The sequence below is a fragment of the Panthera onca genome, chromosome C1 (assembly GCF_046562875.1).
Source record: "Panthera onca isolate mPanOnc1 chromosome C1, mPanOnc1 haplotype 2, whole genome shotgun sequence".
NCBI lineage: Eukaryota > Metazoa > Chordata > Mammalia > Carnivora > Felidae > Panthera > Panthera onca.
Genome location: NC_138346.1, coordinates 201,852,688 through 201,866,681, shown reverse-complemented (window position 1 = coordinate 201,866,681; position 13,994 = coordinate 201,852,688). Strand labels below are relative to the sequence as shown.

The 13,994-nt window shown below is 48.9% G+C and overlaps 2 protein-coding genes across 6 annotated transcripts in view; both read left to right on the top strand.

Annotated features, from left to right (window-relative positions):
• The window catches only part of CEP85 (centrosomal protein 85), a 35,571-nt gene extending 24,832 nt beyond the window's left edge, over positions 1 to 10,739 (top strand). For 4 of the 5 annotated variants that reach the window (XM_060623229.3, XM_060623228.3, XM_078452169.2 and 1 more), the window contains 7 exons: positions 1,844 to 1,996; positions 2,222 to 2,373; positions 3,520 to 3,634; positions 4,745 to 4,795; positions 7,211 to 7,318; positions 8,443 to 8,668; positions 9,044 to 10,739. In XM_060623229.3, coding sequence (XP_060479212.1) covers positions 1,844 to 1,996; positions 2,222 to 2,373; positions 3,520 to 3,634; positions 4,745 to 4,795; positions 7,211 to 7,318; positions 8,443 to 8,668; positions 9,044 to 9,204 — 966 coding nt within the window. In that variant the 3' untranslated portion in view covers positions 9,205 to 10,739. Of the gene's footprint in view, positions 1 to 1,843; positions 1,997 to 2,221; positions 2,374 to 3,054; positions 3,205 to 3,519; positions 3,635 to 4,744; positions 4,796 to 7,210; positions 7,319 to 8,442; positions 8,669 to 9,043 lie in introns of those variants that run through there. The other variant, XM_060623232.3, reaches the window with a different exon arrangement.
• A 1,224-nt stretch (positions 10,740 to 11,963) lies between these two features.
• Positions 11,964 to 13,449, top strand: SH3BGRL3 (SH3 domain binding glutamate rich protein like 3). The gene is made up of 3 exons (XM_060623241.2): positions 11,964 to 12,114; positions 12,733 to 12,900; positions 13,018 to 13,449. The coding sequence occupies exons 1-3, from the start codon at positions 12,067 to 12,069 to the stop codon at positions 13,081 to 13,083; spliced, it is 282 nt and encodes a 93-aa protein (XP_060479224.1). The 5' UTR covers positions 11,964 to 12,066; the 3' UTR covers positions 13,084 to 13,449.
• The last annotated feature ends 545 nt before the right edge of the window (positions 13,450 to 13,994 follow it).

Sequence of the window (13,994 nt, the reverse complement as noted above, 5' to 3'; positions counted from 1 at the left end):
TTAGAGTCCCACAGTTCTCTATATAGATTTTTATTTATACTTCCTTGCAACCCAGTGCTACACGCTCTGCTGTGACTGATATCCTTGAGTCTGGAATCTCTCTGATTTCTCTGGAGAATAAATCTGCAGTCTCCTATTGGGGAAACTTAGGGTGAAAATGGTATCCAGCTAACCTGTATATAGACTTCCAATGAGTGCCCTATTTTTCAGATCTATGGCTGATACCTGCCTCAGATGTACCTGGTGCTTTGAGTTGAGAAGTACTGGGAGGGTGTGAAGGGCACATTGTTCTCCAAATTGTCTGTAATGCCCACTGTGGTTATAACTCTTTGAGTAATTTATCCCCTGTCCACTTTCATCTTCTGTAAACACGTTGAAATCTCTCATATACTTTTATCTCTTCCTCTATTAGCTTTTTAAAATTAGTACTCTAATTTCCTTCCTGTCATTTGAGAGATGTTTTAGAAGAAGAGATAAAGGTCTTTGGGTAATCCACCATTTTTTTAAATTCAGAGTTGGTTATCAGCATTTTCAGTAAGTTTCCCAGCTGAGTCTGATGCATATTAAAATGTGAGACTCACTGGTTTAGAGCTTGAAAGGGTAGAGATTATACCTGGGATAAAGCCTTTGGCTGATTTTCAGGGATCCACTCTTAGTACTTTCTTACCTTTGGATTAAATTAGGTCTGTGTCTCCTTTTGACATCAGTAGATATGCCTTACTTTTTCTCTGCTTTCTCTAGCATCCTTTTTTCATAAGCCAAAGAAAAAACCATAATAGTGGAGAAAAAGTGTACATTCAGCAAATCTTGGTTGAGTGCCCACTTTGTGCCAAGCACTGAGCTCTGGCTTTTATGTGTGGGGGCTATAATAATAAGCAAAATGGACACAGCTCCTCCTCTCAAGAGGTTTACAGTCTCATTAGCCCTTCCAGGTGATTGCTTAGCTTTAAATCACATGTTCTGTTCAGGGAAGAAAGCATTACCTATTTCACTGGAACAGACCAGACCACTATGAATAACAAAGATGCTCCTATTGTTTGGGAAATCCTAAGAGTATAGAAGTTTTTTCCCAGAACCCCAGGACAAAAACCAGATGGATTCTTTATTACAGGCATACCTTGTTTTATTGTGCTTCACTTTATCGTGTGTCTCAAATACTGCATTTTTTACAAATTGAAGATTTGTGGCAACCCTGCCTTGATAAAAATCTTTTGGTGCCATTTTTCCAACAGCATTTGCTTATTTCATGTCTCTGTGTTATATTTTGGTAATTCTTGCAGTATTTCAAACTTTCTCATTATGATTATGTTTGTTTTAGTGACCTGTGATCTGTGATTAAGACTTGCTGAAAGCTCAGATGATGATCAGCATATTTTAGCAATAAAGTATATTTTAATTAAGACATGTACATTGTTTTTTAGACACAATGCTATTGCACACCTCATAGACTACAGTATAGTGTAAACATAACTTTTGTGTGAACTAGGAAACCAAAAAATTCATTTGACGTGTTTTATTGTGATACTCACTTTATTGCAGTGGTCTGGAACCAAACCTGCAGTGTCACCCAGGTATGCCTGTATGTAGAAGTGCTACCAGTTTTTAAAAACTCCCCAAGGAGCCCTTCTTCCCTACCCTTGATTGGAAAGTTCAGGTGTGTTAACTCTGCAGTTTATGCCCTAATTTCAAATGGCAAAATTTGAACAGCTCCCTGTCTTCATTGTAGTAGAACGACATTTACAGCTAGCTCTAAGGGCAGAGACAATGGTCATTTCAGAAAAAAAGGTGATGTTCAGAGTCCTAGAGGAGTCAGTGGAGACAGATTCTTGACTTCTTTCCTTAGGTCAAGGGTCGTGATAAACATATCAATAATTTGAAAAAGAAATGTCAGAAGGAATCAGAGCAGAACCGGGAGAAGCAGCAGCGTATTGAGACCTTGGAGCGTTACCTGGCTGACCTGCCCACCCTGGAAGATCATCAGAAGCAGAGCCAGCAGGTAGCAGCAATGTCTGGGCATACCTGGGGCTAGCAAGGAGTGGCCAAGCGGGGGACTTCCTCAGCCTCTGCTGTATGCAGTTACCCTGTGGCTTCCTAAAGGAAAAACCCAAAGGAGTCAAGTCCAGACTCACATCTGTCCAATTTGCAATTGGACTGCACATTTTTTTGAGATACGCAGTATTCCTTGGCTTATTGACCGTAAGTATGGGATCCTGTCTCTCAGCTTAAGGATTCTGAATTGAAGAGTACAGAGCTGCAGGAGAGAGTAACCGAGCTGGAGAGTTTGCTGGAGGAAACCCAGGCAGCCTGCAGAGAGAAGGAGGGTCAACTGGAAAGCCTGAGACAGAGAGGAGCAGAATTCTCCAGTAGACATAGGTAAATAAATACCCTTGTGTAGTTGAGGAAAGGAGTGGAGAGTTAGGTCTATCCTACTTACTACCTGTGTGACTTAGAGCAAACCACTTTACTTTTCTGAGCTTCGTTTCTTTGGAATATGAATAATAGGATAGCTGCTTATGGGCAAGGAATAGGTCTTTGAGATGGAGAGTGGAGGGTGTAGTAGTGCAGTGGGGGTTTGTCATTGTATCCTTTAGAAGGTCCAACCCAGTGCCTGGCATAATAATAACAATAATAATAATAATAATAATAATAATGGATAGTAATCCTTGAGTATGTATGTGTTGAGCGAAGGGAACCACTTTATATACTGGGAAATTAGTTAACTGTATATTTGCAAAAGCAGATCCTGATGTTAAGGGTGGAGGGTGGGGGGTGATCTACATTTTGAACCTTGTAAGCTAAAGGCTACTAGGAACATCTGTTTCTCTTCAGCCCTAGGGATTGTTCTCGATTGCCACAACAGGTTCTAAGAACAAAACAAGATGCCATAATGTACTCTCAGGGTATTTTGAGAGCCTCTTCCATATCAATTGCAGTTTCTGAAAATGTGATGGCTGTGTTTCGACAGCCTCTTGGACCAAATCCAGTTTCTAATGGGATGGATTGGATTTCTCATCCCAAATTCAACCATAGTGACCCTGTTGTTTGTCTCAGCAGATGAGCCATAATGAAAGTGATTGTGGGGATCCATTGGAGGAGACCTTCGGTTGGAGTCAGAAGAGAGGTTGGGGTCAAAGTTGACCCTGCCCCAGACTATGTGTGCCAAGAAAAAAAGATTTTGTTTTCCAAAATTTCTACAGTATACATGTATGACTTTTATAATCTAAATACATGTGATGAGTGTTTATTTTTAAATATCAAAACAAATATAAAAGAGCATTGGGCAGGTAGAGAATTGGTGGAAGAGTGGATAGATGCTGGCCTCTAGGGAAGAGAACTAACATAAGCTAGGCAACTTGTGTGTGGTACACCCTATGTTACAACAGACCTAACACGTTATCCCCAGATATGGCTTGGAAGGGCCTGAGTGTCTTACCCCAAACGTACAATAAATAATAGAATCAGGAGTCAAAGCCACATCTGCCTGACTTCAAAATTCTTAAAGAGGCCACTGTCTTTCAGCCTGCAAGATAAGCAGTGTGTGGAGGAGGCCAGTGGAGAAGGTCCAGCCCAACAGGGAGAAGGTCCAAAAGTGGAAATGGAGTCCTGGCAGAAAGAATGTGATTCCCTCCGAAAGGTGACTGAGTGTGTCCAGGCTGTAATAGAGGGCAGGCTGAGAAGGAAGAGAAGATTGTGTACTGGGAAGGAACCATGAATTTCTGGCCCTGGGCCACCTAAGATGCATTACCCAGAACTTTCCTCTCTTTTCTGAGAAGTCATCCCTGCATAATAAGTTTGCATTTTAGATATTTATTCTTACAACAGGCAAGCAGAATTAGGAGAGGATATGCTTTTGAACATCCAAGCTAGATGCTCCAAAATGGTACACTGATGCTTGGTGCACTTCATTCATGGCTTAGGCCCCACACAGAACCTCTTGCATTGGGCAGAGTTCTAACTGGCAAAGTGGCCCTAATTTAGCAGAGAAGAAAGAGTCCAAACCTATTAGTGAGACTGATAGGTAGGTTAAAAAAAAAAAGACCCAGAGGGGCATCTGGGTGGCTCAGTTGTTTAAGTGTCCGACTCTTGATCTCAGTTCAGGTCATGATCTTTCAGCTCATCAGATTGAGCCCCGCTTGCGCTCTGTGCTGACAGCACAGAGCCTGCTTGGGATTCTCTCTCTCTCCCCCCGCTCTCTGCCCCTCCCCTACTTGCTCTCTCAAAATAAATAAATAAACCCCAGAAATGGTTCAGAGAATACCTGAGGTCTCAAAGGACAGGAAATGGCCTATTCATGGTCTCTCCTTGAACAGCCTTGTGACCAAAGCTATAAATAATAGCATTCATCACAGCTCTGGATAGGCCAGACTTCATTAAACTGAATTTTTGGTCCTGTCCTCTACTAAAGAACCAAAATGTACACTGGTTATATATAAAGTTTATTCTACTGGCCCACAGTTATCAGAGTGAATTCCCCACTTCATCCCAGTAGTGGTCATAGTCCACATTACATTCCTGTTTAAACCTCTTTGTGAGTAGAGTACAGAAGTGTGAAGCTAGCTAGCTAGGATAGGGAATCTGGGTTTTTTTCTGTAAGTAGAGCTAAATTGCCTTCACCCTGGTTTCACTATTGATTGGCTATAGCCACAGTGGCACTAATAGACCATAGAGCCTGATGTAGCCTCTTGCCCTCTGACCTTACCATCAGCCTGTGCTTATAGCCTTCCTTGATAACTTTGCCTTTCAGATTGTGGAGAAGCAACAACAGAAGATGAATCAGCTGCGTTCACAAGTACAGGTGAGCTGGTGTCCTTATGACACGGTGAGCAGGACTTGATGGAATCTCTAGAATTCGGCCAACTCTATATTCTGTGTCATACAATTTGCTCAGTGTTAGGAGTATAGCAAGAATGAGACCCAATCAGTGCTTTTAACCTACAATCTTGTGGGGAAGAGGTTTTAGCATAGTATTATGAGAACAATGTCCTTGCTGCTTTGGGGGAGCATAGAAGAGTCAGTGAGAGCAGGGCAGGTTAAGGAAGGGTTTCTGGAGATCATGAGCCTGGAACAAGGAGGAAAAGTTAGCTAGGCAAAGAAGAGCTGAATACTTTGGTTTTAGAATTCCAGATAGAAGGACTAGCACACAGAGCGCTTCGGTGGCTCGTTCGGTTAAGAGTCTAACTCAATTTTGGCTCAGGTCATGATCTCACAGTTCATGGGCTCAATCCCTACATCGGGCTCCATATTGACAGTGTGAATAGAATGTAATTTGGGTGTGAGGTAGTCAGATTTGCAACTCAGGCTTGAGTGTGGAAAGATTGGCACTTGGAGAGAAACAAGGCTGGAGGCTGGTGGATTATTGCAGAAATCCTGGTGAGAGATGATGAAGGAACCTGGCAGCATAGCAAGGAGAAGAAGCTGTGAGGGACAGATTCAAGTGAATTTTAGGAAGTGGAATTAAGAGGAATCAGTGACTGACAAGATGTAGGGGGTTAGAGAATAAGGAAAAACTAAAGACAACTCCTGGTTTCTATTTTGGGCCAGAGTAGGGAGGTGTCCTTAATTGGGTTCTCCAAAAAACCTTAGGTAAAGCAGGTGCACTCAGGTTCTCTTTGGACTCCAAAAGAGGTTTTCTCATCAAAACTGTGAAATCCACTCACTCTGAGAGCAGCTCAAAGCTGCAGTCCTGCCTTTGCCATCATGTAGGTTGGGCTGTGTCTGTCTAGTTCCCCTATTTCAAGTCCTATAAGAAGATAGTCAAGCCTAGTGAGTGTTTATATCCATTTAAAATCCCAGGTTCCTAGTAGAGCTTTTAATGTGTCTCAAATACATACCCTGAAACCCTCAGCTCTCAAAAAGGTTGAAAAAGCCCAACTTTTTAAAAATATATATATATGTTTTAAATATTTTATTTATATTTAAGAGAGAGTACGCGAGTGGGAGAGGGACAGAGAGATGGAGAGATAATCTGAAGCAGGTGCCAAGCTCTGAGTTGTCAGCACAAAGCCCAATGCAGGGTTCAAACTCATGAGCTGCAAGATCATGACCTGAGCCAAAGTAAGAAGCTCAACCAACTGAGCCATCCAGACGCCCCAAAAAAGCCCCACCTTTTACATTTACCCACGATGAAACTTCTCAGGCAAATTAAAATATCAGATGAATTTGCTGGAATCAAGCAGATTCAAAACTGTCACCTTGGGTATTTCATGGTGATGAGACGTTCTCCTTTGGCAGTTTTTTATTAATACAAAATGGGAAAATTCAGAAAATTTTTAAATACTTTATTCAAATAAGTTTCAAAATTGGGGGAGGGGAGTTGGAATGAATAGAATGAGAGGCAAAAAATAACAAACATAAATACCTCCCTCTCCCTGACCCTGACCATCCCTACACACACACACTCTCTCTCTCTCTCTCTCTCTCCCTCTCCCTCTCCCTCTCCCTCTCCCTCTCCCTCTCCCTCTCCCCCTCTCCCTCCTAACTAGATTAGGTGACTGTGGGAGCACTCCTACCCCTTATCTCTGTCAGAAGCATTTAATACACAGTATTCTCAAGGGCTTTGGCTGTGGGCTCCTCAAAGACTGGTATTGTTTGGTATTCTTTTCAGTATCCTCAGTGCCTGTCACAGTGTTCAATAAGTACTGAACTCAACTGAATAGACATTTCTTGCCCTCAAGAAAGTTATGGGGGGGGGGGGGGGAACCATGTGCACTGCCAACAAGTGTACTCGAGCCACGATGGAAGTATGAGTAGCAGGGCGAGAGTAGGATTAATAGAATCTGATTTGCGGATTAAGGAAGGCTCAGGTGGGCCTTGAAGGTTTCCTGGGTTATAGAGCAGAAGAGTAGCCTAGACAAAGGGGAAGGAGAGTGAGCAAGTTTGAAGCTGGAGCCTTTGGGAATGAAGGCTGTGCAGTCATTTGATGTGGCTGGAGTAGAGGCTGTGTGGAAGGTGAAAAGAGATGTGGCTAGAAAAGTAGGTAAGGGCCAGACTAGTCTGGAATGCCCTGCTGAGGAGCTGACCTCTAATTGGTCAGCAACTATAGGAGGGTTTCAAAGGGAAGTAGCAGATCAGGGCTTTTCTAAGATAATCTCTAAGCCGTGTATGGGCGGGGTGGGGCTTTACTATATAGTCCAGGCCAGAGGTGACATGGTCTAAACCAGATTTGTTACTCCTCATGTGCAATCCTACCACTCCTTGCCCTGGGATTCAGAGCCTAGAGCAGGAGGTGGCTCAGGAAGAAGGAGCAAGCCAGGCCCTGAAAGAGGAGGCCCAGCGGAGGGAGACAGCCCTGCAGCAGCTTCGCACAGCTGTGAAAGAGGTGAGCAGCAGCATCTGGGCCTCGTGGTACTGCCTCCGCAAGCCTGATTTCTCAGTGTACCTTCCCCATCCCTACTCCCACAAGAGCCCTCATGTTTGAGAGGTCCCTGCTGAACAACTGTTTTTGGCAGAAGAATAGAAAGGGACGCCACATCATCCTTTCTGTTAAAGGTCGTAATCCCATCTTAGGCCATATTTACCCAGGAATGTGTTTTGGATGCAAGAAGTCAGTCTCTCTCCCTTTGTTTTCCTTTAGCCACAGGTTTGTGGCGTTGGGGAGGAAGGGTTCAAGAAGACTGAGAGCTCGGTGGTCCTCATGGAGTATACAGAGCTGTCAGCAAGGGGTGACCAAGTTCACTGACCTAGGAAGGAGTCTCTCAGAGCTGGGATTGTCACATGGCCAGTGTACGTGAAAGGCTGGGACTGGAAGAAGAACTCTATTCAGTGTTTTTAAAACAGAATAGAGGGAGGGAGGGGAAAATGGGTTAAGCTGTTCAGGGAGAGAGAGAGAAGGAGACACAGGCATACATGAATAGCTGGTCTTTGTAGAAAAGCCTGATTCTACTGAGGTGAAGGTGTAAAAATGCAAGCAGGGCACATTCCAGTGCTGTGTCCTCCAGGTTCCTAGCTCCCTCAGGCCCCCACCCAGTGGCCACTAGCTGTATTGTTGTCTTTCTTGCCCCCTTTATTCCTCTGACACACTCTGATCAGGCTGGCTGGTGGCCACTTTTGTCAGGGTGGCAGGGAGAGATTGAAACCAGTGTCTCCTCAGATTTCACAGTTCACGTTAAGCCTCCTCTAATAGCCTGGTTAACAGAGTTGGCTGAGGGACTGCCTTCAGATAGAGTTCCGAGGGGCGGGAGTATCTTCTCTGGTTCCTGAACAGAAACCTGGAGGCTGATGACTCAGAGTCTGCTGGGGAGACTCCAGTACTGGAACCCTATGGGCCTGACCTACCTGCAGGAGAACTTAGGCCCAGTTTTGGGAATAGGGGGAGTGCTAAGCCTGTTGGTAGTGGTGGGGAGGGGGCAATATCCCCTGTGACTCGTGTATTCACGTACATGTATAAATAGTCTGCCCTTCCCTGGGCTTTGGGTTAATGTGTTTGCCCATCTGTCTGCTCAGCTTTCAGTTCAGAACCAGGACCTGATCGAGAAGAATCTGACACTCCAGGAACACCTGCGTCAAGCCCAACCAGGGTCTCCATCTTCACCAGATACAGCCCAGCTGGCATTTGAACTGCACCAGGAGTTGGCCACTTGCCTTCAAGATCTGCAGGCTGTCTGTAGCATTGTGACCCAGAGGGCCCAGGGCCATGACCCCAATCTCTCCCTGCTCCTGGGCATTCACTGTGAGTCCTCAGGCCAGTCTGGGACACAGGAGAGAGTGGCTTTCATTCTTCTGTCACCCCCATCCAGTTTTCCCATCCTTTGGGTGATCAAGGCTCTGTAGACCTGGTCACTGCCCCTGGGAGTTTATGTGTTTTGCAAAGTAGATACTCAGTAAATCTGTTTTGGAAGCAGTCATCCTTAATGGGTACTTGAATGCGGGACAAACAGAAAATGGCCCTTAGCAAGTTTTCAGCCCACTATCCCCATCTACTTTTTTAAAAACATGTGTTTTAAGACCATGGGTCTCAAAGTACTGCATATCCATACCACCCCCTCCATTGAAAGCATCTCCTAACTGACTCACTAACATTCTCTTGAAATGCTCTTCTCCCCAGCTGCACAGCACCCAGGGATTCAACTAGATTTGCAGAAGCCAGATGTGATCAGGAGGAAACTAGAAGAGGTTCAACAGCTGCGCCGTGACATCGAGGACTTAAGGACCACCATGTCAGACAGATATGCCCAGGATATGGGAGAAAACTGTGTCACTCAGTGAGGAATGCTGGGGGTGGCATAGACTCCGTTTCCCCAGGGAAGATCTGGTCTGCTGAGAGCCCAGTCTTGCAGGTCCTGCCCTGACAATCTCTTGCCTCCTATTTGCTGCTATTCCCAGAGAGAAGGGATGGAGGGGGGTAAGAACCTGCATCTGGGGCCAAGGGCTGATTAAGGAACTGTGCCTGCCCTGCCCCACACTGGCTTTGCCTTGTTGGATTGCATTTGTCCTGTCATACTGATTTACCCTTTGAGGGTGAGTTACTAATTAACTTTTGCAGGTTAACTGATAAGTCCTCACAGACTGTTCCCAGCCCCAGGCTGACGTCAAAGGTAAACAGGCTGCTCACTTCCCTTTTCCATCCTCTGGATGGATCCACGTTCATTCCCACTCCATACTTTGGTCCTGCTGATGTCCACTGGAAAGGCTGAGTACCAGTCACAGTGGCCATGTGAGAATTCTCAGACCAGTCGGCTAGCCTGCCTGGGATCTAAGTTGGCTTTCGGGGTATTCTTTGGCCTGGTCCCACTGCTGCTTCCTCAGGACTCTTGTTCTCACAGATGCCTCAGGGTGATCTGTTTATTAGCAAAGCACCCACTAGAATTGGCCTAGGGATTGTATCCAGGTCTCCTTAATCTGAGCTGTCATGCCATTTTACAGGATACCCCATTCTCCAGCTGCTCTGTCCCATGGGGCCCTGGCCATGTGGTTAGCACAGCTCCCTTCTCCTTTGTTCTCAGGCCATCCAGGTAGCCCCCTTGTAAACTCTTCTCTATGGTTCTGGGTTTGGGCAGGATTTTCCCTCATATTGCCACAGGGCAACTGTCAAGCTACTCACCTCCTCCTCCTGGGGCTGAGGCCAGAGCCCAGTCCTGATTTGTGCCTCTCTTTTGTTTAGGGGCAGGGTCTTTTCCCTTTATTGCTCTGGGGCCCCTTTGAAAGTTCAGAGTACCCGGTATAGCTTGGCTCTAAGTTCTAGCTTTCCGTATTTGGTGGGTTTTGTTTCTCTGGGGCCTTTGGGGACCCTGTGCTTTCTATTTTCTCTTGCCTCCTCATGTATGGAGCATCTCAGAACACAATTGTTTGTATCCGGTTGTTGGGCTGGCCCCAGGCCTCCTCTAGATCTGGAGCCAGGCCAAGCCAAGGCTTTGTAAGGGTATGGAGGAGCACTGAGCAGTTCAGAGCCAGCCACTGAGTTTGTTGCTAAGCTTTGAGCTGTCAGAGAAGCATCCTGGACCTCATTCTTGGGTCTGAATGAGACTCGTTAAGTGTTTTTACAATTTTGTGTCTTATTTATGGAGTGATGTATCCCTTCCATTCAGAGCAGCCCCACCCAGCCATCCCCTCAGCCTCTGGGCTCCTTCCTGCCTCCTAAAAGCAGAGCTGCCTGGTTGGTCTCCACCCTGTGTTGGGAGCCCAGCCACCATGCTCACGGGTATTTTTCCTCAAAGTTTATAAGCAGTTATTTATATGAATCCTTGTTATGTCAACTGGTTTGTATTGCCTATTTTGATTACAAAATAAAATATTTAACAAACTCCTCAGTTTTCTATCCCCATTATCACCATCCCTTACTCCACCCCTCATTTTGCCTTATTGGAGCCAAGGCCCGGGTGTTTAGCCAAGTTCCCCAGACAGCAGCAAGGAGGGACCTTTGGCAGGTCCAGCCTCTCGTCTGTTTCTACCACTTCCGCTCCTCTGGTGTTCTCTATGGGGACAAATAAGATCTCTTCTGACACTACTTTCTATTGGGTGAAGCTGCCCTGAGTCATTGAGCAAGTCTGTCTTTGGAAAGAGTTTCAGTAAGTCTCTGAGAGGAAGTCTGCTTCTAGGTTGCTGTGAGGAAGTGGCTTCCCTGGAGCCAGGCAGGGCCCTGTTTGCCTCACGGAGCTAAGGTGGTCTTTCTGGGCTGCTATTTGAGCCCGGGGGTGGGGTGGGGGGCCTGTGAGGGCAGTCCTGGCCAACCCCAGACAGACAGCTGAGCCCGATTTGGGCTGATGAGTCTCTCCACCCCCTGGATTTTTTCTGGGAGCAGGAGCAGCTTTAGAATGCCATCTGGGGTTGGAGTTGAGCTAGGGCCACCCTGAGACCAGCTGCGGATCTTGAACAAGGGCGGGCCGGGCTCCCCGGAGTCCCGACCAACTGCTGCCTCCACCCGTTCTAGAGCTAGCAAACTCTTACCTTGGCCTCCATCTGGTGCCTTGAGGGTGTGGCCCTGTCTCCGGCCACCACCCTTCCTTGTCTAGACTTGCCTGAGTAGAGAGGAACTTGTGGGGAAATCTCCCAGCAGGGGCTGTCCCTGCTTTGGTGTGCCATGGGGTTAGCCATGTGTGAGTGTCACCCCGGGACTGTGGGAAGGGGTCCCTTGGAGCAAGATTCCCCAGCCAAGGAACTATAGGTTTCAAAACAGCCCAAGCCTTCAAAGCTCCAGCTGCACCGTGCTATCGTGGCGCTGAGGGTGGGTAGCTGGGTGCAGCAAACCCGGGCGACGCTGAAAAGGCCTTTGCCAAGCCGTCACCCAGGCCCTCCCTGGCCTTTCCGGCCACCAGCCCCCTCCCCCCACCTCACGCCGAACCCCAGATCAGGGAAGGCGCGGGAGGGGACGGCCTCGCGCAGCACTGGGGTCCTCGGCTCGCCCCGTCACTGAGGGGGAGGGGAGGGGGCAGCGGCGCGCGGGGCGGGGTCGCGCAGGCTCCGCCCCGGCCGCACGCCTGCCCGCGCCGCCCATTGGTCCTGAGAGCGGTGACTCGCGGGCAGAGCAGGAAGGAAACCGCTCCCGAGCGCGGCGGCGTCGTCTCCAGGCCGTGCGGCTGCCGCTACAGCCAGCCATCCGTCCGCTTGTCGGCTTGCCAGTCCACCCGCAGCATGAGCGGCCTGCGCGTCTACAGCACGTCGGTCACCGGCTCCCGCGAAGTGAGTGCACGCCCCGGGTGAAAGCTCGGGCGGCGGAGTCCGGGCGCTACGGCCCGGCGCCCGTGACCCGCCCCCAGGGCGGAGCGGGGGGCGAGAAGGTGCGGGGCTCGGCCTCCTGGGTCGAGTCCCAACTCGGGCCCCGAGTCTGTGCCTTGAACCCCTCCGTTGGGCATCCTGGATCCTTAGCAGCCCCAGGACGAGCTGCCCGCGCCCATCCCATCTCTCGGACACGCACTCTCTGCAACCCCCCTGCGACCCCAATCACGTCCTGATCGTGCTGTTCCTCTCCCCCACTTTGTGTGTACCTAGGCAGGGGTGGCCCCTTAACCTGCCTCCACCAAGGCCTGCCCTGCCTTCCCCTCGCTGAGTTCCAGGTTCTCTCCACTGAACTTTATCCCACTTCCCTTCGTTCTGACTCCCCTCCGCATGGTGGTCCCTCTTTTCATCCTGCCCCGCTGCAAACCTGACTCATCCTCCTAACTCCCTAGTGGCCAGAACCCTCGCCCAGGGTGTGGAGGGACACAAAAACTACTGGCCACAGTCCCTGTCATTCTGCCCAGGTTTCCCCCGTAAATCCTCCAGCCTGCTCACTAACCCCTGCCCGCCCTCTACCCCCAGATCAAGTCCCAGCAGAGCGAGGTGACCCGCATCCTGGATGGGAAGCGCATCCAGTACCAGCTAGTGGACATCTCCCAGGACAACGCCCTGCGGGATGAGATGCGAGCCTTGGCGGGCAACCCCAAGGCCACCCCACCCCAGATTGTCAACGGGGACCAGTACTGTGGGGTATGAACCCCGGGGGTTGGGAGTGGGGAAGTGTAGGACTTCTGACTCAGAAGTCAGTCAGACCTGGGACAAAACACCAGCACTCAGGTTGACCATCTCTCCCCTCCCCTCACCTAGGACTATGAGCTTTTCGTGGAGGCTGTGGAACAAAACACACTGCAGGAGTTCCTGAAACTGGCCTGAGCCCACCGGACTCCATCACCACGTCCCCCCGCAGCCACCGCCGGCCATGAAGGACCTTGTGACCAACTCCCTGTCATTCCTAGCCTTCCGACCTTGGAATCTCTCCCCGCAACCCAAGCCCCCCTCCTCCCCCTCTCTAATTTAGCCCCCTCTTCTCCCATTCAAAGGCAACATTCCTTACCCACTAGTCTCAGAAATTGTCTTAAGCAACAGCCCAAGTGCTGGCTGTTGTCAGCCAGGCCCTGAGGCTGCCACCCTGCCTGGCACTGGCTGATGGGCACCTTTGTGGGTTCCATTAGCCAGGGCTCTGCCAAAGGCCCCGCATTCCTTGTCCCTTAGAGACAATTAAATGTCCCATTCCACTGACACCGTGTCTGTTTGATATGGCCTGAGTCCTTGGTCTGAGCAAGGCTGGTAGATGGGATTGTCTGAGGCTCTGGTCCCACGGGCAGGTCGGTCGGGCCGTCTCCTGTGTGGCACCTCTGTGTATGATTGCGCACGTATGTGGGTGTATGTCTGGCATATGCATAACTGTGTGGACCAGCGTTTCTCTAAACAGTGTGGGTGGGTCACTTCCTGATTCACATGCATGTGATAGTGTCCTGACACGCCCGGCTTGGTGAGTGTAGCACATCTGTATGCCTGTCGGTAATGTGACCGCACCATGTGGCTGCCTGCCTGGGTTCCAGCATCCTTGCTAAGTATGGGCGTGTCATGGAAGTGGGTTCATGGCCGCAGTTCTGCCAGTTTGGGCACAGTGGCTTTGTGCAGAATGTTGGGGAAGTGGCCACATGTGCGTGTGGTTCTCTGTGTGCACAGGGACCTGCTCGCGGCACGCTTGCACATGAGGCCCTTCTGCACCAGCTGAGGCTGAGCTGGAGCCTGCCTTCCCTCCACTGGATCTGCTTAGC